Source organism: Cryptococcus neoformans, chromosome 6 (assembly GCF_000149385.1).
Source record: "Cryptococcus neoformans var. neoformans B-3501A chromosome 6, whole genome shotgun sequence".
Taxonomy (NCBI): Eukaryota; Fungi; Basidiomycota; class Tremellomycetes; order Tremellales; family Cryptococcaceae; genus Cryptococcus; species Cryptococcus deneoformans.
Genome location: NC_009182.1, coordinates 77,533 through 104,594, shown reverse-complemented (window position 1 = coordinate 104,594; position 27,062 = coordinate 77,533). Strand labels below are relative to the sequence as shown.

Sequence of the window (27,062 nt, the reverse complement as noted above, 5' to 3'; positions counted from 1 at the left end):
TCGCCACAATGAACGTCTTTGCTATAATAATGATTCGTGTTAAGCCAATGTCGAGCCGAAGTCTTTGGTGATCAAAGTCCCATCCGTCGCATTATTATCAATTCTGTTGCTCATGCCGATTGATCGCCTGACCGAAGGAGACATGCATGGAAATTTATGACTTCTTGTTCTTTGGGAATTAAGACCCTACAAAAACTATTACAATAAACCCTACTAGCAATGACAAAATGAAAACTCTCCATAGGCTGCTGACCCGCAAGCTCTTTTACAATCCAAGATATCTTATAAAACATACATGAACATGGGGTTCCTGTAGATTCTGGTCAGCCGTAACTCTGATAATCTGTCCTCCGACACTTACTCAAAGTCCGTCATATCATCGAAAGAGTTGACGTTCAAACTGTCCATATCCTTCCCCTGCGCTCCCATAATCTGAGCAAGCTCGGCCTTGTAAGCCTCGGCCTCTTCCATGGACATGATAGACATGTCTTTGAGGTTCGCAGGAAGACCCAAGGCAAGTCGGCGAGCTTCCTGGCGCCTGTTGAGGAGCTTGAGGTACACGCCCATTGAGATGACGAGGATGAGGAGGATACACCAGCAGGCAATGTCGACGTAGAGACCAGTATGGTAATGAGGTGCCCTGAAGAAGTACATAAGATAAATGCCTATTAGAGTGAGAAATGAAAATACTACTCACTCTCGTGAAAGGTAGACTTGAGGGCCGACAATCTAAATTCTGAGGATTAGTTTTTTATCGTAAAGAGGCGGTATGAAAAGTCCACTCACGTTGCCGACAGTGAGAGCGCCAAACATAGTAGCGGTAGTGAGGACTCGCTTGGTGGTACCAGCAGAGTTCAAGTTACACCAGCTGATCAACAAAGGCTCTGTTTTAACGTCAGCTCAGACATAACTTTGTGCAGTGGCGCCGTCATCACTTACGAAGGGCAGAAAAGAGGTAAGCGACATAGTAACTGGCCATGAGTCCACCAGTCTTGGTGCTGGGAACTTGGGTCAATGCACTGGCACCAGCAATCGGGAAGAGGCAGACAACACTATGAGCTCTTCGTCAGCTTCCTACGTGCATGTAATCTCTTGTCAACGAGTATAACTCACGCAATGACGGGCCAACGGAGCTTGATTTTGTTTGTCACGTAGATGGAAACCAAAAGAGTAATGATACCGATACCACCCGGAGGCATTTGGAGCAAGATAGTCGTGAATGTGTCGAAGCCGAAACCCTTGGTGATAAGACCGCCGAAAGCTCCGATACCACCGGAAGGGCAAGCGCAGCAGAACCACATTGCCGCCCACATGTATGTCTTGGGGTCCTTGTAAGTCTCCCAGAATTGGTCCCATTTGAATTTGGAAGCCTATGCGCAACATCAGTTAACTCAAATGCTGATATTGAAAGTATGCATACTTTGGTACCAGTGTTGTTCTCAGCAAGTCGGTCAATGGCGATGAGTCGGTCGTTACCCTTCTTCAAAAATCGAGCAGTAGTAGGAGAGTTGGGAAGCAATATCCAGACAACAGGCACAAGAACCAAGCTGAAGCCACCCATGAAGAGGAAGATACCCTGGTAAGACTTTATCTTGTCTGAGTTATCGCAAGCTTTGCCGATAGCATAAGAGAGCAAAGGACCGAAGATTGCAGCAAAAGAGTTGGCGATCTGAGTAGACAAGTTAGCAAATAGATAACTAGACGGGTTGCCAAGTGCTTACTTGGTAGGCAATGGTTCGATAAGATTGCTCTCGTCGAACCCACCACATTTGGGTGATGAGAATGAAAGAGGGCAAGATGGTGGCCTCAAAGACACCCAAAAACATACGAGCCAAAAGAAGGCCAGTAAAGTTCTTTCCGGCAGCTGTAGCCATGGTAACGATACTCCCTGCAACATGGCTTTAGCTGCATGTCTGTTAACTCACTGTGTGACTTACAGGCAGTCATGTTGAACATCACCCAGTACTTAACAGGGAAGACAATAAGAGCATAGGAAGACAAAGGCTGGCAGACAAGTTGCGCGCAGTAGCTGTATTGTTCGTTAGTCATGTGGCTCATCGCTCTCTCCTTTATTTTGGCTTACACGACACTGGAGAGCCAACTGTACTGAGTGCCAACCAAGTTGGCCTCTGTTTGCAGGTCGAAGACTGCAGCGTAACTGACACTTGCCTTATCGAGCTGCGAGATTTTCCGAGTAAGATTCCATAATGCCAGCATTTTGACCAGTAACCTACCTGTTGAATAAAATAAACGAGACACATGGGCAGACAGACGTAGAAATCAATTAGTCGCAGAATCCTCTTGTTGTCGGCGTGTGTGTACTCGACGTGACCACCGGCTTCTTCCAAAAGCTTTGCGGCATCATCGAGCTGCGTGTTAATGGTACGCTTCTTACGACCCTTCTCCATGTCATCGCGAGTGACGGTGTGAGCGACTTCGACGTGCTCTGTGAGCACCTTCTCGTCCTCCATAGATGAGTCGAGATGCTTGATTTCGGAAGTCATCGTTGGTTAGTGACTGTTTGAGGTTTGAAAAGAATTCCATGTTTGTTCGCCGCTGATTTGTCTTATATACATCTCTGTCCGAAAACAATTGACTCTTTGTCCCGCAATAAACATGACCGGGCCGTTGAGTCAGTCATTCCGACATGGACAGTTCCGAATCGTACTCGCAACGGCCCGCTTTCTACGCTGGACTTGGCAAAGAAAGGATGTTTGAATGATGTGCCTTCTTTTTCCTCTGTCTTTCCACCATCTGTCATGTTGTTCCTCCATCAATGCACTTTTCGCTAGATTGGAGTCCCCGCTGGGGCCGCGTCGGGATCGGCAAAATAGAGTGAGCCCCACGGGGTGCAATATGCCTTGTTTTCCCTTCGACAAATGATCTTTTCTTCACAATGGATGATGATTAAGGATTAAACATACTGCGATTGTTAGAAGTGCATCTATTTTCCGGACGCCGATACGCCGAACACCGCAGCCCCTTTCGTCATGGATTATGCCTGCTAACAAGGCCTTGAGCTTTCTCGTTATGCTGTTTGCTGAGTTCTGCCCGTGTCCCATGCACTCGGCTATTACGAAAGGGTTAATAAACCGTCCGGTTGTCAATCAAGCTGAGACTACTGTGCGCGTGACTGCCGTTCCTGGCCGCTTTGCTTCTGTCTTTTTGTGGTCGGTTCCAGGCACCAAATTTGTGTTTGCACTTATGCCGTCGGTTGTTTCTTAATCCGTGCTAACGAGCAAAGCGGCGTCTTCGACGCACGCAGCATCCCCTCCTCTGTCGCGAAAGAATCAAAGAAGATGTCGGCGTATTACAGGGTTCAAAGGCAGATGAAAAGACGAAACGCCCTATTCCCATCGTCCAGTCCTTGCTTATAGTTATCCAATAGAACGAGCATGTATCTCTCTTGTCTTCTCGTTCACCTCTGGTTGGGATCAGAGAAGAAAAAATGACTTGATGTCATCAGGTACAGCTGATCATTCCATTACTAAGGTACGCATGTAATCAATTAGTTACCTGTTGTAACCGCAATTTCTGCTACATAAAATAATAGTTCGCAGTGGCAAATATGATGAGGCTGCGAGTAGTTACCGAGCGCGCGCGGTTGTTCATTCGGCGTCTATGGATGGTGAAAACTCAGCAAACGGTGCCAACTGTCCTCTTGGCAAGTTAAAGACTAGCTGACTAGGTTGGTAGTTTGTGCTCGAAATAGACATCCGATATCGGGCAGGCTTGTCATTCATCTGTATCATTCCCGAAAAGAGATTACGTTAGACATTCCGGCCTCCGGGGCCGATGACCGTACAAGTACTGTAGACGGTGGTATTCTATATCTGTACAGTATGTATAGTGCAGAAATGCAAAGCTTTGGCTCTGGTAATTGACAACATAGTGAATGCACAGGACTCCAACTGATAATGGATGCTACAACTTCTCCTCTGGCCAATCTCTCAGATATTTGACCACACTTATTCCTCATCATCCTCTCCCAATATGCCCACACTCCTGACCTCCCCTCCAGCTGCATACACGGTCGTCTCATTCGCAGCTCCCCCCTCAACGTACCCTTCTACCAGGTTGAATATATCAGAATGACTTTTACTTCTAGTTCTTGTCGTTGGGGGAGGCTGGAAAGAGAGTGTACCCGAACGAAGTCGTCTTCGCGCAGAGGCTAATGAAGTCGGAGAGGTGGGGTATGATGTATCTTGTCCGTATACGGAGGAAGAGGGGGAAGTGAGGAGAGAGGTGGTTGTAGGTCGTCGACAGCGCACTGATGAACGTGGGTTGGGAGGTGGAGAGAGGGCAAAGGCAGTAGGCGCGGCTGTTTGCACTCGGCGAAGGCGAGGAAGGGTATGTGGCTGCGATGATTTTGATTGATCCTGAGGTTGTACATCCAAGAATGGGTCGAAATGACGTGGAGGAGAACGGGGTTCTCTGGAGAAGACGACAGATGGTGAGGGGAGTCGACTGTTTCTAGGTGTCGGGGAGCCAGAGTCAGAGTCAGAGTCCAATTTGGCAAGTGAGTCCGTGTCGACGGTAGGTCGCTCGTTGATAATAGAGCTTCCTGAAAAACCTGTCTCGGTTGTTAATGCCTGCTGCCTCGACAGATCTTGAGCCGCGTCAATCTCTTCAGACATGACCTCTGTCCTTCCACTAGGTACATCAATCTCTTGCCCATCCTTGGCAACGACCCGATTTCCCTTCCCAATTTCCTCTTCCATACTTTCCGTCACATCTACATCGAGTGCTCCGACCTCTTGCTGATCCTTATCCATACCTGCTGCTTGCCTCTGTTCCCTCTCTATCTTTGGCAAGGTTGTCCTCACCCATATACCGACATTGTTGATTGCCGTCGTCGTGGCAGGCAAGAACGAGAACATTTGGAAAACATGTACCATATCTTCGTATAACTCATGTGTCACGTTGATTCCCGCAAGAGTAGCTTTGTGCGCGATGAGCGTGATTTCATCTCGGAGCACTTCAGAGTCGCCAGACTGGATGAGCATGGGTGGTAAGCCGTGGAAGTCACCGAATAGCGGAGAAGCGTAAGGGTGGGTAAGGTAGGTGGCGATGCCTTTGGGACCGAGATAACATCCCACTGGGTTAAGATGATCTGGAACGAGTCAGCCTCCTTGCTGCTTCTCATCGGGTGAGTCAAGAGTAACTTACCATCAGTCTCGGGACGAGGCACTACGTCAGAGTCTGCATTCTCATCCCAGCTCCCACAACTCATCGTTAGATCTACCCATGGGCTCATCAATATTAGACCTGCTGGGAGTTTGTACCCTTCATCACGGAGGTACATGCACAGCGCCAAACTGAGGCCTCCACCTGCAGAGTCGCCTGCGATGATGATATTTTCTGGAGGTATGGAAAGAGGGGGAGACAAGAGTCGTAAATAGCCTAAGAGAACGTCGTGAAGAGGGAGGGGAAAGACATGTTCGGGTGCAAGCCGGTATGTTATGGCTGCATCCTGAAGTTAGTCGAGAGACTGTGTGATTCTACAAGAGACGTACCGAATACTCGGGCATTGCAAGATTTGCTCACGCCGATAGTGATAAGTCTGTGAGTAGCAGCGTTACCCACATAGTATGCGCCGCCATGCACATAGTAAATGACTCTTTCGTTTGCTTTCCCCTTTTCCTTTAGAGCTTCAGGTTCAATTTCTACTTTTGTCTGTTTTGAACTCCCTTCGTTTGGCGAGAGGTTGTGTCTGAGGGATGTACGTTGTTTCTTCGACCTTGCTCTCTTCTCAGCTCTTAACCTCTTCCATACCTCAGTGCCGACCACCCATTCCCCCGAAAGCTGGCGGCTTCCCGTCTCTGCAACATCCAAATCTCGCAGAAAGCCCTTTGCAACCTGCTCTGCTTTTCTTCGGGGGACGGTGAAGGTGATAGGAGTAACAACCGCATCTCCCGGCAAAGGCACCAAAAAGTGTAGAGAAATAAATCTCCTGATGAGCACAATATCCGCGAGACTTGAGTGATCTGCTATATTTCGCATGAACGACGTGATGAAGGTCATTCGATATCCCCAGCTCGGTCGTTTAGGCCCGAAGAGAAAATGCGAGATCAAGGCGAGCGCAATGTGTATGCCTTTCGTGAACACAAAGCGGATGAATAGCCACCATGTTGGCAGAGTCCAAAGAAGGGGGCTTGCAGATGTAGGTGGTGGTAGGCGTTGACGAAGTTTTGGATCGACTCGAGATGATGGTGGAAGGGGGGATGGGGTTCGTAAGGGGTGAGACGTGGTGTAAGTCTCGAGAAGGTGACGGAGAGGAAGAGGTTGTGCGGGAGGAAGGGTAGAGGATGACATGCCTTGGGTTGTGTGACCCTCTGCTTAAGGATACTGTACCTCTAGGCCGAGCTTTCTTCGACTACGTAGATCGACAGAAGATAAAGTGCGCGAGATGTCAACCAAGCTGGCAACTGATGCCGGGATTCCCAATGTCGGCGTTTGGGACAGGGACAGAGATATTAGGTTGGCGCGTGGATATGTAGGAATAGCAGGGAGACTGGTGAAAATAAAGCTGTGTCGAACTTTTTAGAATGTAAATGGACGTGAAAAGAAGACGAATTTATAACACCTCGCTGTCGTCATATAAACAACCGGCGACTGGCGGACGAATGCCCGAAGCGATTGGGATAGGTAGTCGTGGGGGGCTTATATGTTCCTCGCCGCTGTTGTGCTGGTTAAATAAGTTACGTACTACGTGCGCATAGATTTAAGTCGAGCTTGTAACCCTATTTTTGGACGGTTAGTTCACTGCTGCACATCTTGGCCCACAATTAGATCCACCATCTCATGATTTAGTCGTACACATCCTTTAGAGATAAGGAAAGGTTAAATTTCGCTCTTTCATTGTATATATATGAGCGAGGCGGTCATCGCAGATATTTAGTACTACGTATTTCGTCAACACCGAGCTTATGCCAGACCACTGCACAGCTGCTGCGATGAATAACTCATACAGATGAACCATGCCCATCCCGTCCATGCATCTATTCGTTAACTGCTGCTGTTGCAGCTGCAGCTGCAGCTGCTGGCACTTTGAAAGCACCGACGACTGACGTGTCCATAATTTATAAATGATCAACAACAAACACGCACGGCAAACCGCGTCTGGATGTCATGATGATATTTCATCACAACAAGTCATCGCCTTACGCGTCATTGATTTTATAAATCATCTCTTGGTCCCTTTCCTCCGTATATCAATATTTTTGACATCCTACTTCCAGCTAAGATATACCCAACAAAATGATGCTCGGAGGTGCTCCTAAATGCGAGAGCTGTAGCAAGACAGCTTATCATGCCGAACAAGTCATGGGGCCAGGCCGAAAGGTTCGTAATACGAGTCCCGCTAAGCAATTTCACACTAACCATGAGCAGATATATCATAAGCTATGTCTGAAATGTCTAAACTGCGGTAAAAGACTGGATTCTGGTAGCCTTGTTGAGCACGATTCCCATGTAAGTTCACGTAAAGTGTAACAACGACAACGCTTCGGCAAGATCGCCGAGATAAGCTGATCTCTGTATCATGTTAGCCGTACTGCCAGAGATGTCATGTCGTCTTGTTTGGAACAAGAGGTAAGCGGAACACGATTTATTACTTCACCCATCTAACATCTTCCAGACCTTCGACACGCCAACGTCCTCCCCTCCATCCCCTCAACACCACCTAAACCAACCCCTCCTCCATCTGTCATGACTCCTTCATACCACCGTCCTGCCTCTCTCACAACCTCCTCTTCCCCTCGTCCTCTACCTCCTCCAACAGAATTCTACCGCCCTCCCCCACAGCGTTCTACACCACCTCCTGAACCAGCAACTCCAACCGACCCCACCGTCCCTATTACTAAGCCCAATTTCAGAGAACAAAGGCCGATCAGTGTACCTTTTGCTGGAGGTGCAAAAGCGCTAGACGATAGAGGGTTATTGAAGAAAGGGGAGAGCCCAAGGAGTAAAGTGGGAGGGAGGATAATAGGGGATGATATGTGTGGAGGATGCGGGAAGAGGGTTTATGCTGCGGAGCAGGTAAGTGTTGAGGCTGTATACAAGGCGGTGTCAAGGGGCTGAAAGGACGCTAACCGTACCGTAGGTATTTTCTGTTAGCCATAAATGGCACAGATGGTGTTTGAAATGTAACAAGTGTAAGACGACATTAGATCCCTCAAAGGTATCTGATAGAGAAGGCATTCCTTACTGTAAGAACTGTTATGCCAAGGTAGGTTTCGGCGCAGTTGGCTTCCTATTTGCCTTTATAATTGACATATCTTTGGAGGAATTCGGCCCCAGTGGTACTTTAAGATAACATCCTCATTGGAAAGCAGCTGGGTTATTTGGTGGGTTTAAGAGGCTACCTTGTTTGTTTTGGGTGCGACGCGCATAATGGGGGTCATGAAGTAAAACGCAAATAGATGACAGGAAACCATTAGATGCTATCCAGGCCTGGAGCTTGATTTACTTACTGGTTATCCTTAGTTAGTGGTTCACGGACATACTGCATGCACAAATAATGCATAGTTCAGACCATTCAAATGATTTGCACTATGGATGGCACTTCTGGCTTCTTGCCTTATCTTTTTGTTTAACCACCGGCGGATCTGCTGTACCTACCAACTTTCTTCGCCACCTCGCTTATCCTCAAACATTTGCTCCACATACGCCTTTGATTCTTCTTCTGTCATATCCCCCGCACCTTCTTTGGAAATACACCAAGCTACAGCCTCTCTTACTTCGCGGGGCATTGCATTAGATGATCTATTTTATCCCCAATACACAGCAGAAGTAACAGTCAGCAATCTCTCCTCGGAACTTCTTTTACATAGCTGATTAAGGAAAAGGAACTCACCCAGAGATGAACAACCATCCCTTCTTATCTACGATCCACTCTTTTACATACTCTTTATCCCTTTTTATCAAATGCTGCACGTAAATTCTTTCTTCCTGGTCTCTACTCGCCGCGACTTGGATTTTGACACCCTTTTCGCGGTGCACATCCCATTCGGATTCGAAAAAATAATCTGTGGTGGACGATCGACAGCCAAAGTAAAGGGACGTATCTATTTGAAGAGAAGAAATAGAAGGAATGGATTCGATTCCGTCAGAGGGATTCTTCTATCATGGAAGTGGGAAAAGACGAGGGCACTCACTTTTGGCAGCACCTTGTCTGACTCGGATCTCTACGAAAGCCCTCATAGGCGCAACACCCGTCCCCGGACCGACAAGGATGATAGGTACTTCAGGGTCTTGAGGAAGGAACAAAGTTGGTGAAGCGATGTGTATTGGGATGCGCGTACCTGTATTCAAAGAACTCATTAACTTTCACTGGATTAAGGGTTTAAGATGGGCATGAAGGAACGCACCCACAGGGAGTCCGTTGAGCCATGATGAGCAAAGACCTTTCCTTGGGATTTTTAGATTGGTTTTGTACTCGATCAAAGCGACGAGCAGCTGTACTTTTCCCGGATGATCCTAAGAAACGAGAATCAGAGTGTGAGCATGATGCCAATCTCCAGATTTTAGGTACTCACTTCCCATGAGCTTGCAATTGAGAATTGCCGTCTTCGAAGAGGAGGGAGTATTTCCAAGATATGCGACATGGGTATTCGAGTGAACCTAAAGTCTGCTAGTGTCTCAACTATCGTGCGTGACGGCCTAGTCGCGTATGTATGTATCTCATCCTGGAAAAATTCTTCCGGTCAGCTTGTCATGGACTTTAGATACACTGGGAAGACTCACTGGATCGGATATAAATTCATCGAGACGCTCCCTCTCCATTTCGTTCGTGCTAAGACGTCGTAGCCACTCGAAAAAGCTTTTACGGGGAGAATACCGTATGTCGAGATGATTTGTCAGCAACGAACGTAAAGTCGTCGGAGTGCCAGCTGGTGGAAGATGGGAAGGAAGGGGTTGCTCTTAAAATAAAGGTCAGCAATTGATTAGGAGGTGGTCAAAGAAGTCGGGAACGCACCATCAAGAAGAGACTCGATAGTGACGACTTCATCCGCTTGTGAGGTAAGCTCCATCATCTCCAAAAACATGTTGACATCATCCTCCCTGGACTGGGGTTGTAGGGAGCATATTGATCCGGCAGTGTAAGGTTTCCTGGCAGATATGGTTAACGTGGGCGAACGGATCGCTTTCCTCCCAAGTTACTGCACTTACGTATCAGGGTCGTCAAACTCCAGCTCTATCTCCCTTACATCTTGCCACCAATCTTTGCTCGTTAATCTAATATTCTTTTTGAGCGTAGCCCAGACCCAATCATCTGGCTTGGTTCTAGATGTTGAAGCTTTATCTCTGGCTTGATCTTCGACTCGGACGGGAGCAGGTTTGCCATTCGGAATCGGGAATGAGATCGAAAGGCGTTCCAACGATAGATCGTGTTCCACGGATTTCGAAGTGGAAGCGGGAGAAATCTTGTATATTGGCGGAGGTAAAACAGTGGATTCAATAATTTTGGGAGTTGGAGATATTAACGGCAGATAAGGCAAATAGAGGTCTAAAGTTTGCTGGAGCCATGGCAAAAAGGCGTCCTCAATACTACAGAAAGTTAGCTTTGTTTCATGAATAAGCCCACTTTTCACATACCCATTTGGTGATCTCTCATCCCCCCAAGCTGGTTCACCCATCTTTGTAGCCCCCAATTGCTCCATCCTTCGCAGCAACATCTTCCCAGCGTAACAGAAGCGCTCGTAACTGCTATCCCCAAGTCCAAAAAGAGCGAAGTGTACATCCTCCAGAATGTCCTCCGGTAATGATGACCGCAACAAAGCTGTCCAAAGAGGGAGCATAGCCGGGGGTGGATCTCCTCTTCCGTGGGTCGAGGTGAGGAGTATCAGAAGATAGGTATGTGGAAGGGCTGAAATGGGGAACTGGTCCATTGGGAGACAGGTCACAGCTCTGCCGTTTGCTCTGAAAGCGCGGGCCACGCGCTCCGCTGTATCTTGAGCATTGCCAGTTTCTGAAGCGTATAATATCATGGGAATCATGGTGAATGGCGACGTGCTCGCGTCAAATAAGAAATGAAAATAAGATTTGAGGAATGGAAACAACAAATATTACAAAAATGTTGACGGATGTAGTAGACCTGTTCGATTATGGGACTGGCAGAACCTCCACTCGTCCTCCACCGCCGATTAGTTAACGTTAATGTGAATAAGAATGAAGAAGAAATCATTTTAAAGTACAGCCTTACTTAATAATCTTGTTTATTGTGCGCTGTCATCGGTCATGAGATATATATTTGTTTTGATTTGATCTGACCATACATTTACAATGATCCCTTGTCATCTCATGCAATGATTCCTTGCTACATGATATTGACGAAAGTTAGGTATATACCTTACAACCCTATGAATCCTACAAAATATTCGACAAATTATTAGGCAGAACTGTTACGGCGGTTTTTGCAACTTCCCGAAGGTCTTCTCAAATACCCGCACTCAAAGCTCCAGGTTCTCTGTCTTTCTCAGCGTCTGCTCAACGTTTCCGTCCACCACATCATCATTCCAAGCTGGAACCTCGGGAACCAGCCGAATGAGGCCAATCATAGAAGGCACAGCCAGCGCCCAAAGGGCGCACATAACGTAGAATGGGATTCTGGCGTCGCCGACATGACTGTTGATGCCGTATGCGATGGCTTGACCGAGGGTTTCGAAACATCGGAACAAACCTCCGGTACGGGCTGATGATTTAACGTCCGCGGAGAAGGTACCGAGGATCCAATAGATGCTCAGCTGGGTCCAGTATCCAGTAGTAAAGATGAAGAAGTAAGGGAAGTATGCTTGAGCCCACTCTCGAGTATTCCTGAGAACACGGAAGAGTATGGATCAATATTATGATTGATGTACAAGCTGTAAGCGAAACTTACAGATTATAATCAAAAGCTGTTGTGGCGTTGCCATACTTGCCGAAGATGACACCGGTCCAGATAAGGCAAGCGGCCTGAGGGACGGCCCAGAAGGCGAGAGCTACCCAAGCCCTAGTCCGCTGTTTCCAACGTCTGTTGTCGAGTAATCGCCCATAGATGGTGACCATAATGATTGTGCAACATGCTATGGCTTGTCAGCATTCTAGCATTACACAGCACCGAGTAAGCTGTTGCAACGTACGGACAATGAGACTCGACAGCGCACGAGCTCGGGTAGAGAAGTGATTGGTGAGGTAAGTCCCATAAACCCCACCGTAGAAGAACGAATAGAAAGCGGGCATAAACACAAGCCATGTCTGCAAAGTGTGGGTTAGCGTTATAAGCCTTGGTCGCATGTAGTCTGAAAGAACTTACTCTCTTGTTCAAAGCGTGCTTGTATAACGCGGAGAATTCATTCTTCCAAGTCATGTCGCGAGAATAAGGAACATGCGACCCGTCACTCCTTCGAACCTTCTTAGTAGGGCTCAGAAGAAAGGCAAAGATGAAACCGGATGCCTCTGGAAGACGCTTCATCAGCATCAAGATCGGTAACTCGTCCTTGCAACTCACCAAAGCCGACAAAAATAAGGTAGGTGGACCAAGAGATGCCACCGGCACTGGAAGAGCTGTAGTTGGTCGCAAAATTGATAGCACCTCCAATTACACTGCCAGAGTTCCTCATGGCAGACCAGATACCTAAGGAAATATTAGTTTCAGAGGATAAAGACTTGAACAATTCACCCACCAAGGTAAAGGCCTCGTTCGTGCAGGTGGGGATACGATAACATAGCCGTAGTCTCGGCGACATACAGGAAGCCACTTGTTATACCACTAACAGTCTTAACATCAATCACATGCGTCAGATAGGGTTTCATTTTCGGTCATTGCGAAAACGCATACCTTCGCGAAAATCAAATACCAGTCAACTTGGAACCGTGCTCGAACATAATAACCTGAACCACTAAGGGGAAAAGAGACACCCGCAATAATACACGACCATTTGATTCCGATTTTATTGATAAGTGGACCACCGACCAGAGTGATAGCGCACGACGCAGCGTAGTTGAGGCACGTAGCAAGGTTGGCAAGATAGGCTGTGGAAAGACCACCACCCCCCAAGTTGGAAATGGCGTCAGACATTGCGGGACCGACGAAGGATAATCTATTGAGATTCGTGTGTCAGTGAAGCTTTCCAGTGACAAAGATTTAAGAAGACTTACGCTCCAAAGAGGATCATTTGGAACAAGGTTCCTCTGTAGAACCGAGTGGTCCTGGAAGCATTGAGGTAGGCGTGATCGATCTCTTCTCCGAGGTTGGCCTCCTCAGCAGTAGATGGTTCATAGTGAACATCGGCCACATCTATTTTGGTCCCAAGTTCTTTTTCATCTATTCGGTCGACGTTGCTGATTGGGACAGCCATGGCGGAATGATTCAATAATTGATTTCGATTCAATTGATCGAAAGAAGAAGAAACAAGACGAGTTGTTGGTTACTGATATACGCCACCGCCAGTTATGAAATAGCACCTAGCCATTCAAGGCGTTCATCTCTGTCAGATGATCTTATCTTGTACGTATCTTGCAATATGCCGATAAGCTGAGTGAGGTTTGGGGAGAGGGGCTCAGACAAATGCCTGCATGCTGATTAGCCGATGCATCAACTTAGATTCAGATGCATTGTCTTAAGCGACGGCTATCATATAAGATTGCCATGAAACACCATAATTAATCACATAGTAATAGGGTAAAAGCCCGGCGTTGATGGCGATAGGTAGCAAAATATTAAGTTGTGTCGCCTACCGTGAATCATGTTATGCGTTGTCCGCTACGACTAGTAGTGCGTAGTGATTTCGTAACGTAATACTTATCTCTCTGTACATGTGACGCTCAGGAATAAGCAGTGTAACCAATGATCAGCTAGAAGAGTTCGCATCCGATCAGGAGCCAAAACGGCCTTTTGTCCATACATGGAACAAGCGACGGGTAACAAGTAAAAAGCGCCGGGTAAGAAGTAAAACCCGAAGGTAAGACGGATCGGCCCGAAAAAGCCTTATCGCTACAGCGACTCTGCCGCCCGTCAAGTTCACGGCAATCAGGTCGATTCGCGATTCGTTATTGTGTTTCATGGCTCATGACATGTTGCGATTCGTTAAACATTGAAAATAGATGCATGTCAATCTGTGTGTAGTACATAGACTGAATCCTCCCAGGTCATCCCTTCTTTGCCAACAATAACACTCCACCAACGACGTACAACAGAACATGTCAAACGACCCTTTCGAAAGTGTAGTCATCACGGTAACTCTCTCCGATCGGAAGCTCGCGGAGGTGAGACGCGTGTTCAAGAATGTATTCTACCATCCAGATGGGAAAGTACCGGAGGAACACCTTGCCTTGGTGGATATATGGTACACGAGCTGGTTGGGTCTGCCCAAGGATATCAAGACGATTAGCCAAATACCTCGCACTAGAATAGTGCAACTATCATCAGGTCCGCCACATGACCATTGTCGTCATCCTTTTGTGCAGGCGGGCTGACTACTGGTTCTTCAGCTGGAGCCAATATCTTCCTCGGGACGGAATTGATGAAGTCAGACCAGGCCAAGAAGAAGATTGCTGTGTGCTCGTCCTCAGGTTCGTGCGATTCTCGTCCCATCATAGTATATCCCTCATGACTCACGTCCCTGTTCTTCAGGCATCCACACTCTGTCTATCCCGCAATACATTATCTGTAATGTGATAAACTGTAAGGTGTGGATTTATCTTATTTATCATGCTGAAGGGAATTCAGTGTACATGAAACTTCAAATACAATTCCATCTCGCCCGAACCAATGCAGAATGGCCTTCAAGAGACCAGGTTTTGCAACATGCTGGTGCTGCAGGTCAGACACATCCCGGGAACCGTTGTTTGTATGGCAAGACTATTGGAATGTTGGTACGTTTGAAGCTGGATACAGTACGCATTGAGTGCAAAAACTGAAAGGCAACAGGGATATGGGCACATTGCTCGTGAAACGGCACGACTATTCAAAGCCTTCAACTGCAATGTGATTGCTGCAAACTCCAAGGGGGATAAACGACCGGAAGAGGGGGTGAGTTGGTTCAACACTTACTGCCACACGATGCAACTCTAATGGTATAACCAGTTTCGACTGCCCGGCACTGGAGATGAAGATGGTAGGATCCCCTTCTCATTTGACTTATCATAGCAGGCCGTGTTGTCGCTGATGGGGGCCCCATAAAGGCTCGATACCCGGCCAATACTACTCTACAACCGATCCCGAGTCTTTCAAGGAATTTCTGTCCCATTGTGACGTTCTCGTAGCCAGTCTGCCCTCCACACCGCAAACGACCTATATGTTGACTGAATCGCATCTACGTATGTCTCTTTCTATTACATATGATGCTCAGGCTAAGACACTTTAGGTTCATTGCCCGAGGGCGCTGTGTTTGTTAATATCGGTCGTGGGGATTTGATACGTTCGGGTAAAGATTTATTCATCCCGAAGAAAATCAACGCTAATGGCATTGTATCACCTAATAGAGGATATCCTCGCTGCATTGGACGCAGAAGGAGGCCTTTTCGGCGCTGTACTCGATGTGACCGATCCGGAGCCTCTTCCCTCTGGGCACCCGCTCTTCACACACCCTAGTGTTATCGTGACTCCACATACAAGTGGGAGCTTTGAGGGGTATTTTGATAGTGGTGCTGACGTGCTGCTTGCGCAAGGCGATCGATTGAAGCAGGATTTACCTCCTATCAATGTCGTTGATCCTACCAAAGGTTATTAAGCTGTTGTTATGTAAATATGTAGTCTTACGCCTATTGCTCTTCAGCCGCTTTCAAATTCCCACTCGCATATACTGTGTCCTATGGGCGACGAAATGGATCGTGAATGGTCATCCACATTGTAATGTCCATTAGATGATAGGGCAGTCCAATATTACCACCTGCCGGGCCTCCAAAATAGAATTGCAAGTTGCTTGTCAAGTAGCTACGTATAATTACACGGATAGAATGACCGGATAAATGCTCCATGGCGACAGAATAAGTGCGAACAACCATCCATGAAATATAAGGAAAACTGATTTATTATCAAGCTTGCTCCAGACCCCACTCCCTCGCCAAAGCCCTTCCCATCCTTTTCGCACCTTCCTCCATCTCATCCTGCGGAGGCAAGGAAAAGCTAATCCTGACAAAGATCCTCTTTGCCTCTTGCTCCGGCGTCCAAACCGACGTCGAGGGCGCTTTAAAGAACTCGGAGGGAGCCATCAAGACTTTCTCATCGATCATCGCTTGGAAAACTTGTTTGGAGATCGTTTCGGGGTCTTCAGAAGGAAAAGATGGGTGGGACTCGATCCTGAGACGGACCCAGAGGAACATGCCTCCGGCGGGCTTGGGGATTTCGATGGTATTGGAGGGAACGTGCTTTTTGAGGAGGTCAATAATGGACAGGCACCTTTTGGAGTAAATGTCTGTTCATTTTGTTGGGTGTCAGTAGCCACTCGTGAAGTTTAGATGTGTAAGGTAATCACCTGAGATGTGAGGAATGTATTTTCGCTCGAAACCCTCGTGACCGCCCCAAGCTCGAAGGATAGCAGCGATAGCAGCGATAGAGAAACCAGATGGGCATTGCTAAATGGATAAAAACAACTGCTTTTCAGTCTCGACGTGTTACCATTGCTGGTTCTGACTTACAGTTGAGCTTTCTCGCGTATTCATAATCTTTTCCACAAGGACCTTGTGACCCGTAACGAAGCCTAGCCGACTACCTGGCGCTACGATCTTAGAAAAGCTGTCAACCCGGATGACTCGACCGTCGGTATCAAGCGACAAGAAGCTGGGAACGATAGGGCTATCAGCGCCATTCGGTCTGATTTGCAAGAAGCAGTCTAGATATTGATCATGTCAGTCTGTTGGTCTGAGTTCAGTTATAGAATCAACACGCACATGGATCGTCCTCGCAGATGAGCAGATCCCATTTTCGACAAATCGCGTAGATCTCTTGTTTCCGGTGAGCAGGTACCGTCACACCAGCGGGATTTGAGCATGTGCTGTTGATCAAGTTAGCTTAGCCTTGTGTCGACAGGTGATATAATAGACTAACGGTACCATAACAAGCATCTTTGGCCTAGGGCCTCCTCTTTCTGTTTCGTCCCAGTTTGTAAGGATCTCGTCCAGAGCGCTTGGATCAATACCTTCCGAATCGAGCGGCACACCCAAGCACTTGATGCCCAAAGTCGCTGCAGGGCTAAGTAATCCAGGGTATGCTAATCAGGCACATCAGCACGGATGTAGAGCCAGAGTGAGGATTTGAAGTGCCACTCACCGAATTCTTCAACCAGCATGTAATCGCCCCGGTCGAAACAAGCTCGCATCACCGCATCGACTCCATCAGTGTTTCCCGCAGTAAGGAGGTTAATCCAGTCCTCATAAGGAGGCGCATGGACTCGCTCGATGTGCTCCTTAATCCAGCTGAGGAGGTGCTTGGTACCGTAAGTTGCGCTGTATTGGAGCTCCTCAGTAAGGTCAGGTCGAAGGGGTTCATTTTTCGAAGGCTCTTGATAAAGCGCGAGAGGAAGCATGTCTTCAGGTGACCGGCCTGCAAACGAATGTAAACGGCCAATATCAAGGGTGGAATAGTTAGCGTAGCTTACTGTTGTAGCCCGGGACAAAGACTGATTTGCCTGCGAATGGCACCGAAAGCGTCATGCCGTTGACTGGCCATGTCGAGGGATGGGGAATGCCAACTCCAAACTAAGATGTCATGATGATTAAACATTTAGCCAAGTCAAAAAAGACGGGGAACTCACGCTGATCATACCAGGGATCTCGAAATACGGTCGAAGCTCCTTCAATTGCGACCTCTTCCTCCCCGTAGTTTCCTTGCTGAAGTATTTAGTAAAGTCCACTGGGACGGGCGTGGAGTTGATGGAAGGCATTTTGAAGTGTGACCGACTGAGCTTGGGGAGCGACTACAGAAACGAAGGGATACTGCTTGTTGTTAAAGTATAGAGCGTCCTGAAAAGATGTGGTGGCTGCTGAGTTGTGGAACGGGGTGGTATTTGAAAAATGAAAAGGTTTTAGAAAAGACTGCAGGAGATGACCGATGGATTCGCATGTGATCGGGAATTTAGCTTCTCGGAAGAGATAAGCGCTGCCATCTGGTTGTGAAGCTGGGGAGCATATAAGTTGGCAATGCTCGTCGGCTCGGCTGTCGTTTATCTTGCGTCTATCAATTGCAGCTGCGCCATCTATTACTCTATCGGGCAAATACACTAGACTATCTCGAGGTCCTTGCTGAATGCATCGTGTTTGCCGACGCTTAACACCCCCAGACCAATCAGGTATAAACAGAACACCGAACTGTACCGTGTACTTATCCGATGGATGTATACCATGAGATCCCGAGATCGTGATATTACGGAATGAGGCGGAGTTTCCTCTTACCTCGTAGTTTCTTTCGTGGAAGCATAACAAGTTCAGCAGCAGTTCAGCGACAGAGGTCCGGGGACTTCAAGGTCAAATCGCCGTCATAAAAGAGCTCCTTTCGTCGTTGTGCACCATTTGCTTCTTACATATATACCACACCACTACCTTGGTCAATCCACATTTCAACAATCAACGCGCATCATGGTACTTCCTATAGATAATCCTACCAAGTCCTTCTGGATTGAAGGGGCCGAGTCGCCTTACAGGGACCATCGTTCGACCCCCGATCTACCATCCGAGATAGATGTGGTGATCGTTGGCAGTGGTTACACTGGAGCAACAATGGCCTATTGGATACACAAGGTGAGCAACTATGATCCTATCTTCAGGAAGCATACTGACAATGTACGCAAGTTCACTCAAAACGGGCAAACCCCAAACATGCTTGTTCTTGAGGCTAGAGACATTTGTGGAGGTGCTACTGGTCGAAATGGTGAGGTTCTCAATAAGACCATTGAAACACATTCTGATATTAACCAAATGTTGCAGGAGGACAACTAAGACCTCACTTCTACTCTCGCTATCCAGCTTGGTCTGCCCGCTTCGGCCCCGATGGAGCCCTCAAGGTCATCCAACACGAAGCCGCCCACTTGAAAGCGTTTGACAAAGTGTTCAACGAGGAAGGTATCGCGCAAAAAGTATGTTTCAAGCTTGGCGAGACTTTTGATGCGGCCATGTCGGAGGAAGCGTGGACAAGACTGAGGGGAGCGTATGAGCATATGAAGAAGGATCATGGGGAGAATGGCGACATTATCAAGCAGTGCCGATTGATTGAAGATCCGAAAGAGGCCGAAGAGTTTACGCAGATGAAAGGCTGTATCGGGGCTGTGGTACATCCCTCAGGGCAAGTGTAAGTGGTATTCAACGGCCCCTATATATCAGCGAGTTGTTTGCTCATTGAGTTATACGTTAGTTGGCCTTACAAATTCGTCCACGCCGTGCTGGAGCTCGTTATGAACACGGGCAAACTGAACGTCCAATCGCACACCCCTGTTTTGAGCGTCTCAGAAAGGGATAACGATGGGTATATCACCGTGAATACCGAACGGGGATCCGTGCGAGCGAAAACTGTCATCCATGCAACAGTGAGTGACAATGTGACTAGGCTCGCAAAATAATAAGCTGATGATGGATTCTTAGAACCGATGGGCATCGCATCTTCTTCCCGAATTCAAAAACCTCATCTTCCCAGGCAGAGGCACAATAGCAGCTATCAAGGCCCCCGAGGGGTTCCTGAAGCATACTGGTGCCCAACATTGGGATAGCATCGTCAATGTAAATACCATGCCATACCCTGCGTCCTATTGGCACTCAAGCTTACACGTAAAATATTCAGAATTACCATCTTCAACTCCCACCTCCCTTTAACACAATCATCCTCGGAGGCGCCAAACCTCTTACCGTCCATGATCCCAAGCAATACGTCAACAACGACCGTGAAGACCTACAGTTTGCAGGTGTGCCCGATTTCTATCAAGGCTGGCCACAGAGGGACATCGTGGGCTGGCAGGGTAAGGATCCGGCGGATTTAGAGAAAACCGTCGAAGAAGGTGGCGTTTGGACAGGAGGTGAGTATGAAAAGGAGTTACCATTGAGTGGGACGAACAAAAAAGCTGATCAGGAGGGGACAGTGTACTCTGCAAGTATCGATTCGTTCCCATTTGTTGGTCCCGTACCAGGCAAACCAGGACAATTCGTAGCAGCCGGTTTTGCAGGTCACGGTTAGTATTTTTTCTTTTCATCTGGCCGTTTGTTGTGTACATGCGAGTGGAAGCGAATAATGCTGACCCAAAATACCCAAAATAGGCATGCCCAGGATCCTCGGCTCTACTGCCCATCTGACGCCAATTGTACTCTCCGAACTGGGCATCCACTACCAAACCCCGACTGCGGCTAACATTTTCCCGCCTTTGCCTGAACCGTTCTTCGCGACGCCGGATAGGGTGGAAAAACTGCAGGCAATAGATGCTGCAGCCAAGTTCCAGGAAGAGATCAATGAAGGTTTGCTTAGCTCGAAAAAGCCTTTCGCTGGGCCTGTTCCTCAGATTGTAACCACTTGATTGAAAACGAGGGGAATGATCTAGAAGAAATATTGTAGCTAAAAGCAGAAGGAGCCCAGTATAAGACTTTGTATACAAAGCATTAATTAGTATGTTGCTTATCACAACAAGCAATCAGTTAACGTAATGATCTTGTATCAATACATACTGTACAAATTTATGCAAATAAGACGAATCAAGATCGATTTGTCTGGGATTATTTATTGGTCCGGTAGAGAGGCGAATACCGATAATGGGACGAACTGTCAAAGCCAGCAAAGTATGTCAATTTTGCGGAGGGGACGCCTTCTTGTCCAATTTTTTCACCTCTAAGAGCATTTTTTTCCAATGCGTCACAGAGGTATGATAGGAAGTTGGTGGGCTGGTTTGGAGATGATTTCAAGTTGAGTGCCATGTGGATTTATAAACGCGGGCCCAGTGGCAGAAAAATGGTGGAGATGGAATCATCGATACTCACTGATTTCTTCAATGCATACAAACGACTGATAATTTTCGTTTATAGAGGTGACCTCTGGCTAGCGCATATACCAAGGGCTATGCAATAGCCGCAGAACTGAAGGAGATATGGAGATTTGAAAGAATGTACAGCAATCAAAGTACAAAATACAGCAAACTCGGGTCGAATTTACAGCAAAAACCTAACTCGCTGTGCTGCGTAAGTTGTCCCGATCTCAGTAATGTCAAAGTAAAAGTGAACTTTTGTTACATTGCAGGACAAGGTGTCCCGATCTCAGTGCGTGCGTCCTCATTTCCCATCAATAGAAGAAAGAAAGCTTCCAAGTAAAGTAGCACGTATCATACGTACGTAAATAGCTCGCTGTTGTTGTCATCGTTTTAATCTTCTTCTTATGATACACATGTGCGGCGTACGTCAACACGTAGGGAGCATAGCTGTTTCTTCGTCTCCGTCTGACGCGGGAGATGACCCCAACATCGGCTGGCTGGCATAGATTTCCTTCTTCCCTCCTGCCCCATACGTACAGCTGAAAAGCAAGTACTACTCTCACATTTGCATGCACCGTATGCAGTAGTGATACCCAGCCTAATGATCATCGTACAAACACGACATGCATAACAATAAACCACGACATAACACATATATCAACTATCGTACTTGGTCATCAAATGTGAGAAAGATGTATAAATCACAAGACCCTTCTTTACCCACCACTGTGTAATAGTCTAAGGGAGCAAAAAAGGCCAGTAAGCTACATTATCATATGAAGAGACACAATCGCGTGTGAGTTCAAAGGAAGAATTAAGAGTGGCAAAGAGGTTCTAGTGTGCGGATTGGGGGACAGGTTGATTTGCTGGGTGTTCATTTGGAGCTGGTTGGTCCCGGAAGAACATGGTAGTGATGTACTACGTTTCCCCTCAGTGTCAGTCCCAATGTTTCACAACAGTTGACTTCCACTTACCTTTTTACGATATCTTGTGGTTGTGCCCACGCCCAAAGTTCCATTCCTGATTGCACTCGCTGTCAAGTGGTTCAACACGACGTGGTTTGGCACTGCAAGCATCGAGTTGTCATCCACTCCCGCAGGAGGCGCGTGCTGGTATCCCGGCTGTCCCTTATGGTCTTTCGAGTCCCATAATCTTTTCGAATCGTTATTGACAATGACTTTATCGAGGATACGTGGTAGAGTGGGTGGAGCTGGAACGTTGGGGATGTATGGTACAGATTTGAGGAAGGATGATAGCTCGTCGGGATGGAAACGGAAAGGAAGTTCTTCAATGTACTGGTAGAGAATAAGAGCAGGAGGGATTTCGCTTGTCCACTGTGATTCATCGGCTATGCACATGTCAATGTCTGTCTGACTAGTCACATAACAGAAAAGTGCTACTCACTATCTTCTTCCTTGGCAGCAGGCTCAGAGTCCATAGCCCACTCCGCTTTGATCTCTTCAGCTGTTTTAGGAGCTTCCACTTCAATCCAGTTGACTAGTGTACCATCGTCATCAACGGCGGTTGATATTTGTTTGGAGCATCGCCAGCTGTCGTCGACAATGAATTTCAAGCGGTATTGACCTGGGGGAAGGCGGATTGTGGTGTTGAAGTCGTGAGTACTAGTCCACAAATATCAGTAACAGAAATAAAAGTAGAGCTGGTTGACCACACACCTTCGATGAAGCTTGATCCGCTTCGCCCATCCACCATCCCATGTGCCCGCAACATAAACATTCCTCCCCCCTCCATTCCATTGTATTTGCACATCCACCAGCCCATCATCCTTCGGTTTTTCCTCCTGCACTGGGACAATCGCTCCAAGATCTGACGGCCTCGGTTGAGCTTGTGCTTGTGCGGTTGCTTGCTGAACCTGGGGTTGATCTTGTCCTTTATCCTTACCGGGGATAGGGATAGGAATCGCCTTAACATTCCGTGCGCTGGGATCTTGAACACCGTATGGGTCAGGAAAAAATGGGTTGACATCCGATCCCATTGCTCCGCCTCTGGATCCTGTGGAACTAGCGGATAAGGTTGGTTCGAGCTTGCTCAAAGCTCCGAGAGAGTTTGCGCCTGCCAGAGGGCTGGCTCGTGCTCCAAGCTGATCCCGCCAGTATCTATTACTGCTTCCGGTTCCACTGCCGTTCGCGGCCTCACTTCCCAGCGAAGGTGCACCCGTCGGTGTACCTGGTAAAGGTGGGGAAGCGGGATGTCTAGCATGGTGACCTGCAGCGGTAGAGGGGGCGAAATGGTGTGATGTATGGGTGTGTGTTGTAGGCACTGGTGCTGCCGGGGTGAGTGCAGCAGGTGTGAAGGAGAGTTTGTTGAGATCTGGGAGCTCGAGTGATTTCCGGCGGCGTGGAGAACCTGATCCTGGACGGCCGCTAGACGGAGAAGTAGGATTTGAGGACTGGGGAGAGACATGACGGCGTGGCATGTGTATACGGAGCGATGGATGACGTTGGGGGGCATCGGTACTGGGCGGCGAAACCCTGGAGGGCTGTTGTTGATGAGAAGGGGTGTTCCCCATGGTCCGAGAAGGTTTGGGTATAGGTGTAATGCCAAAGAATGGGAATGGAAAGAGGAAATGGAATATATGGCGAGGTAAATATGGGGCCAAATACGAGGTGTGTCATAGCTTGTAGATACCCCAGAAATAGTTCGAGATTATTCCATTTCCTATATCCGCCGACCTGCTGGCAATAACAACTCTATACACCGTGTTTATACATCTACCTTAATTATACTGCTTGTACCTAATCATAAATGGCTTCAAGACCAGCACCCCAAGCACCGACACACTACTCACGCCACCGTCCACAAAGCATCACCGGCAACAATGCGCCGCAATCTCGCACAAAGCCACGGATCGGCCAGTATATCGTCGAGCGCACGCTTGGTACTGGCTCCTTCGGCAAGGTAAAATGTGAGTAACAAAGTGTATCGTCAAGAAAAATGTGAAGATAACATAGAGATAGTGGCGACACATGCTGTGACGGGCCATCAAGTTGCTCTTAAGCTCATCAACCGCTCCAAGATAACAACGCCGGATATGAACGCCCGAGTCAAGAGAGAGATCCAATACCTCAAAGTGCTCAGACATCCTCATATCATTAAACTGTACGTCCTGACTGCACTCTCTGTCGAGTTCTTTGTCTTGGCTTGCAAGAGCGAGCAAGTGGATGTGCATCACGCCGAGGAACAATGTCTCAGTTGCTAATGTATCACAGTTACGAAGTAATCACCACTCCTACAGATGTCATCATGGTCATGGAGTACGCTGGCGAGGAGCTCTTCAACTACATCGTCCAGAAAGGCAAGCATGGAGTGAGTATCTATCTGGTTGATATAGTGCCGCGGAGCCTTATTCCGCTCGGCGGCCGAATGTGTTTACCCCGTCAATTTGCGAGTATAATGTATTGACAAAGGTACAGATGACAGAAGATGAAGCTCGAAGGTTCTTTCAGCAAATGATCGGTGCTATCGAATACTGCCACAAACATCACATCGTGCATCGTGATCTCAAACCTGAAAAGTGGGCACCTTATTCCGACACCACTGACCGTGGGGGGGAAGCTGACAAAGATCCGCGAAAGCCTGTTTCTTGATTCCCGACGGAATATCAAGATTGGTGATTTCGGTCTGTCTAATTTGATGACGGATGGTGACTTCCTCAAGACATCTTGTGGTAGCCCAAACTATGCCGCACCGGAAGTCATTTCTGGAAAGTGAGTGGTTCGACGAACTCCCAAACGACGGGGCTGATGAGTGAGAAAAGGCTGTACTCTGGCCCGGAAATTGATGTTTGGAGTGCGGGAGTGATCATGTTTGTGTTGTTGTGCGGCAAGCTTCCATTTGACGATGAGCATATCCCTACACTCTTCAAAAAGATTGAAAGTGCGTGTTTTCCACTTGTCCTTTCAGTTGCTGCCAAGCTAACTATCATACATAAAGATGGCGTTTTCCACATCCCTTCGCACGTCTCTGAGCCTGCTCGACACCTGCTCAAACGGATGCTCGAAGTTGATCCTCTCAAACGATGTACCATTGCCGAAATCCGACAGATGCCCTTCTTCCAGGAAAACCTCCCTCGTTACCTTCAACCATTACCCGAACTCGCCGATATGGAACGTTACCCGTCTTTAACCATGGACGATATGACAACATTGCTGTTGATCAATGAAGGTCAGGCGGATCCTAAAAAAGTGGCGGAAGATAAGGGTTTGGTATTCTCAGAGGATTTGGGGGTGATTGACCCAGATATAGTGGAAGAGTTATTGGAAAAGATTACGACGTATTCAGAAGGGATGGTTTGGGAGGCGTTGAAGATGCCGGGGGATAATCAGGTGAAAGTTGCGTATCAGTTGGTTAGGGATCATAGAAGGATTCTTAAGGATTGTGAGTTTCCTTTTTCCCTCCGGATTCGCTTCAGTAAATTTGGAGCTGATTGAAGTTGTAGCGAATGCGTACGAGGACGAGGATTCATCTGCGATGGAAGAGTTTATGGCTTCTTCCCCTCCTGCATGGAACGCTGACATCGCAGTAAGCTGAACCAGCTAGATTTTCACGTGTGTCTGTTGCTGACAAATATTCCAGCCGCCCATAGATGTGCAGCAAAATGGTGCCGACGAATATCCTGATCTTGAGGACGTCGATCTCGAGATTCAAGACATTCCAAACGCCCATTTCGATGTGCTCGACAGTTCTCTTCCTGGATGGATGACTCGTAAGTTCTCTTACAATCTCTATCGCGTATGAGCAACAACTGAATTCAAAATGGAATCAGCTCCATCATCCTCAACATCCGCCATGTCCACGCCCACAACCACGCATCCCACCTCTGCCCAAAATTCTGCCAACCCTTCATTTTCTAGCGTCACATCCGATACTACCGCGTCCGGTTCCACAGCGGAGGAGGCTGCGCGCGCTCTCCTCTCCCCCGCACCATCCTCTGCTTCTCAAAGCGTCACTTCCTTTAGTTCCCCCACGCCTCAACCACAGCCTCAAAGGCGACTCGACAAGAGTATGACTAAACCCAAATGGCATTTCGGTATCCGTTCACGTTCACCTCCGATGGAGGTTATGCTTGAGATTTACAGGACGCTGAATGTACTCGGTATGCAGTGGCGTTTGAAAGATATCCCCTTACCTGATATTGGAGGGGCCCCGCCAGGAGGTTATTCGGAAGAGGTGGAATTGGTGTTGGAGGACTTGAAGGAGAAGAATGGGGAGAGACCGGTGATGGGGAGGAAGCCGCCTAGTAAGAAGGATGCAATGGCCCAGGAAAAGCTGGCGCAGGGATTGTACCATGTAGAGACAAGAGCGAGATACGGCGATGTCATGGTATGTGTTTTCGCAATATTTACTTTGGGTAAACACGCGGTTGGCTGACTTGTTGCATCTCTAGGTTCGAATGGACCTCCAACTCTACAGAGTCGACGACCAGCATTACCTCGTAGACTTTAGAAATCTGGGATACTATATGGTTTCGGAAAAGGACATGTCCTTGCCAGATGTCTCGAGACAAGGGCACAGTCACGAAGAAGGAGCATCGAATGCTGGAGGTTCTGTGCCTTCTGCAACGAGCGCGACCGCAGCGGGCGCAAAGGAGGCTGGGATCGGAGGTGTTTCTGGGCCATTCCACTTTTTGGAGATGGCCTGCCAGTTGATCGCAGAGCTCGCTAGTGGATAAGGTATTTCATTCTGCAGTTTATTTTTGTTCTTTTTATTCATGGTTCTGAAAGCCTTTACCGGCCGCGGAGATGTTTCCAAGGGTGTAAATAGTTCCTCATAGTCATGTATCGATCTGTCTATACTTTTGTGCGTTATTTTCCTTATTCGTATTGATTGGGTAGTGGTGCAGCTATATGGGATATGTATGCCGATGCATTTGTTATACATCTGTAATGGGCCTCATGCTATACGCTGGACTATCGAATTTAGTCGGAAATATAGCCATTAGTCAGGTGTGATCGTTTCGGCGAGGTTGTAGGTGACGATTACCGGCTCATGCTGAGAGGAATCACGGGTGTATGGGAGGTAACCGATTAGCCGGTGATATCCGGGTGGGCGGTGGAGGATGTTTCCGAGTTGAATTTGCGGAGTCTGGCGAGCGTCCAACTGGACATAAATTCACATATAAAT

The 27,062-nt window shown here is 47.7% G+C and overlaps 10 protein-coding genes across 10 annotated transcripts; 4 read left to right on the top strand and 6 right to left on the bottom strand.

Annotated features, from left to right (window-relative positions):
- Nucleotides 1–282: 282 nt before the first annotated feature.
- Nucleotides 283–2,504, bottom strand: CNBF0340 (hypothetical protein; the record flags this gene model as incomplete). Its single annotated transcript, XM_769776.1, has 11 exons — nucleotides 283–310; nucleotides 362–640; nucleotides 698–729; nucleotides 787–884; nucleotides 940–1,052; nucleotides 1,114–1,370; nucleotides 1,421–1,669; nucleotides 1,722–1,888; nucleotides 1,938–2,029; nucleotides 2,084–2,178; nucleotides 2,235–2,504. The coding sequence occupies 11 exons, from the start codon at nucleotides 2,502–2,504 to the stop codon at nucleotides 283–285; spliced, it is 1,680 nt and encodes a 559-aa protein (XP_774869.1).
- A 1,464-nt stretch (nucleotides 2,505–3,968) lies between these two features.
- Nucleotides 3,969–6,315, bottom strand: CNBF0330 (hypothetical protein; the record flags this gene model as incomplete). Its single annotated transcript, XM_769775.1, has 3 exons — nucleotides 3,969–5,113; nucleotides 5,170–5,466; nucleotides 5,517–6,315. The coding sequence occupies 3 exons, from the start codon at nucleotides 6,313–6,315 to the stop codon at nucleotides 3,969–3,971; spliced, it is 2,241 nt and encodes a 746-aa protein (XP_774868.1).
- Nucleotides 6,316–7,326: 1,011 nt separating this feature from the next.
- CNBF0320 (hypothetical protein) lies at nucleotides 7,327–8,317 on the top strand (the record flags this gene model as incomplete). Its single annotated transcript, XM_769774.1, has 4 exons — nucleotides 7,327–7,473; nucleotides 7,551–7,593; nucleotides 7,640–8,040; nucleotides 8,105–8,317. The coding sequence occupies 4 exons, from the start codon at nucleotides 7,327–7,329 to the stop codon at nucleotides 8,315–8,317; spliced, it is 804 nt and encodes a 267-aa protein (XP_774867.1).
- Nucleotides 8,318–8,618: 301 nt separating this feature from the next.
- Nucleotides 8,619–11,000, bottom strand: CNBF0310 (hypothetical protein; the record flags this gene model as incomplete). Its single annotated transcript, XM_769773.1, has 9 exons — nucleotides 8,619–8,766; nucleotides 8,858–9,068; nucleotides 9,159–9,305; nucleotides 9,372–9,480; nucleotides 9,540–9,689; nucleotides 9,748–9,923; nucleotides 9,980–10,113; nucleotides 10,174–10,551; nucleotides 10,600–11,000. The coding sequence occupies 9 exons, from the start codon at nucleotides 10,998–11,000 to the stop codon at nucleotides 8,619–8,621; spliced, it is 1,854 nt and encodes a 617-aa protein (XP_774866.1).
- Nucleotides 11,001–11,453: 453 nt separating this feature from the next.
- Nucleotides 11,454–13,340, bottom strand: CNBF0300 (hypothetical protein; the record flags this gene model as incomplete). The annotated part of the gene is made up of 8 exons (XM_769772.1): nucleotides 11,454–11,817; nucleotides 11,882–12,065; nucleotides 12,123–12,237; nucleotides 12,296–12,438; nucleotides 12,491–12,616; nucleotides 12,666–12,759; nucleotides 12,821–13,082; nucleotides 13,141–13,340. The coding sequence occupies 8 exons, from the start codon at nucleotides 13,338–13,340 to the stop codon at nucleotides 11,454–11,456; spliced, it is 1,488 nt and encodes a 495-aa protein (XP_774865.1).
- An 841-nt stretch (nucleotides 13,341–14,181) lies between these two features.
- Nucleotides 14,182–15,713, top strand: CNBF0290 (hypothetical protein; the record flags this gene model as incomplete). Its single annotated transcript, XM_769771.1, has 9 exons — nucleotides 14,182–14,410; nucleotides 14,473–14,553; nucleotides 14,615–14,665; nucleotides 14,711–14,856; nucleotides 14,912–15,013; nucleotides 15,068–15,098; nucleotides 15,166–15,300; nucleotides 15,339–15,407; nucleotides 15,466–15,713. The coding sequence occupies 9 exons, from the start codon at nucleotides 14,182–14,184 to the stop codon at nucleotides 15,711–15,713; spliced, it is 1,092 nt and encodes a 363-aa protein (XP_774864.1).
- A 304-nt stretch (nucleotides 15,714–16,017) lies between these two features.
- CNBF0280 (hypothetical protein) lies at nucleotides 16,018–17,864 on the bottom strand (the record flags this gene model as incomplete). The annotated part of the gene is made up of 8 exons (XM_769770.1): nucleotides 16,018–16,397; nucleotides 16,458–16,557; nucleotides 16,621–16,814; nucleotides 16,873–16,976; nucleotides 17,030–17,192; nucleotides 17,252–17,524; nucleotides 17,580–17,679; nucleotides 17,736–17,864. The coding sequence occupies 8 exons, from the start codon at nucleotides 17,862–17,864 to the stop codon at nucleotides 16,018–16,020; spliced, it is 1,443 nt and encodes a 480-aa protein (XP_774863.1).
- A 691-nt stretch (nucleotides 17,865–18,555) lies between these two features.
- Nucleotides 18,556–20,474, top strand: CNBF0270 (hypothetical protein; the record flags this gene model as incomplete). Its single annotated transcript, XM_769769.1, has 8 exons — nucleotides 18,556–18,717; nucleotides 18,769–18,847; nucleotides 18,904–19,264; nucleotides 19,328–19,499; nucleotides 19,555–19,689; nucleotides 19,751–19,982; nucleotides 20,046–20,135; nucleotides 20,221–20,474. The coding sequence occupies 8 exons, from the start codon at nucleotides 18,556–18,558 to the stop codon at nucleotides 20,472–20,474; spliced, it is 1,485 nt and encodes a 494-aa protein (XP_774862.1).
- Nucleotides 20,475–21,752: 1,278 nt separating this feature from the next.
- On the bottom strand, nucleotides 21,753–23,448 carry CNBF0260 (hypothetical protein; the record flags this gene model as incomplete). The annotated part of the gene is made up of 4 exons (XM_769768.1): nucleotides 21,753–21,836; nucleotides 21,893–22,266; nucleotides 22,323–22,540; nucleotides 22,595–23,448. 4 exons carry the CDS (start codon nucleotides 23,446–23,448, stop codon nucleotides 21,753–21,755), a joined length of 1,530 nt encoding a protein of 509 aa, XP_774861.1.
- Nucleotides 23,449–23,528: 80 nt separating this feature from the next.
- On the top strand, nucleotides 23,529–26,610 carry CNBF0250 (hypothetical protein; the record flags this gene model as incomplete). Its single annotated transcript, XM_769767.1, has 12 exons — nucleotides 23,529–23,545; nucleotides 23,696–23,844; nucleotides 23,897–24,038; nucleotides 24,149–24,245; nucleotides 24,353–24,453; nucleotides 24,515–24,646; nucleotides 24,697–24,815; nucleotides 24,873–25,316; nucleotides 25,378–25,460; nucleotides 25,515–25,644; nucleotides 25,705–26,261; nucleotides 26,326–26,610. 12 exons carry the CDS (start codon nucleotides 23,529–23,531, stop codon nucleotides 26,608–26,610), a joined length of 2,256 nt encoding a protein of 751 aa, XP_774860.1.
- Nucleotides 26,611–27,062: the final 452 nt, after the last annotated feature.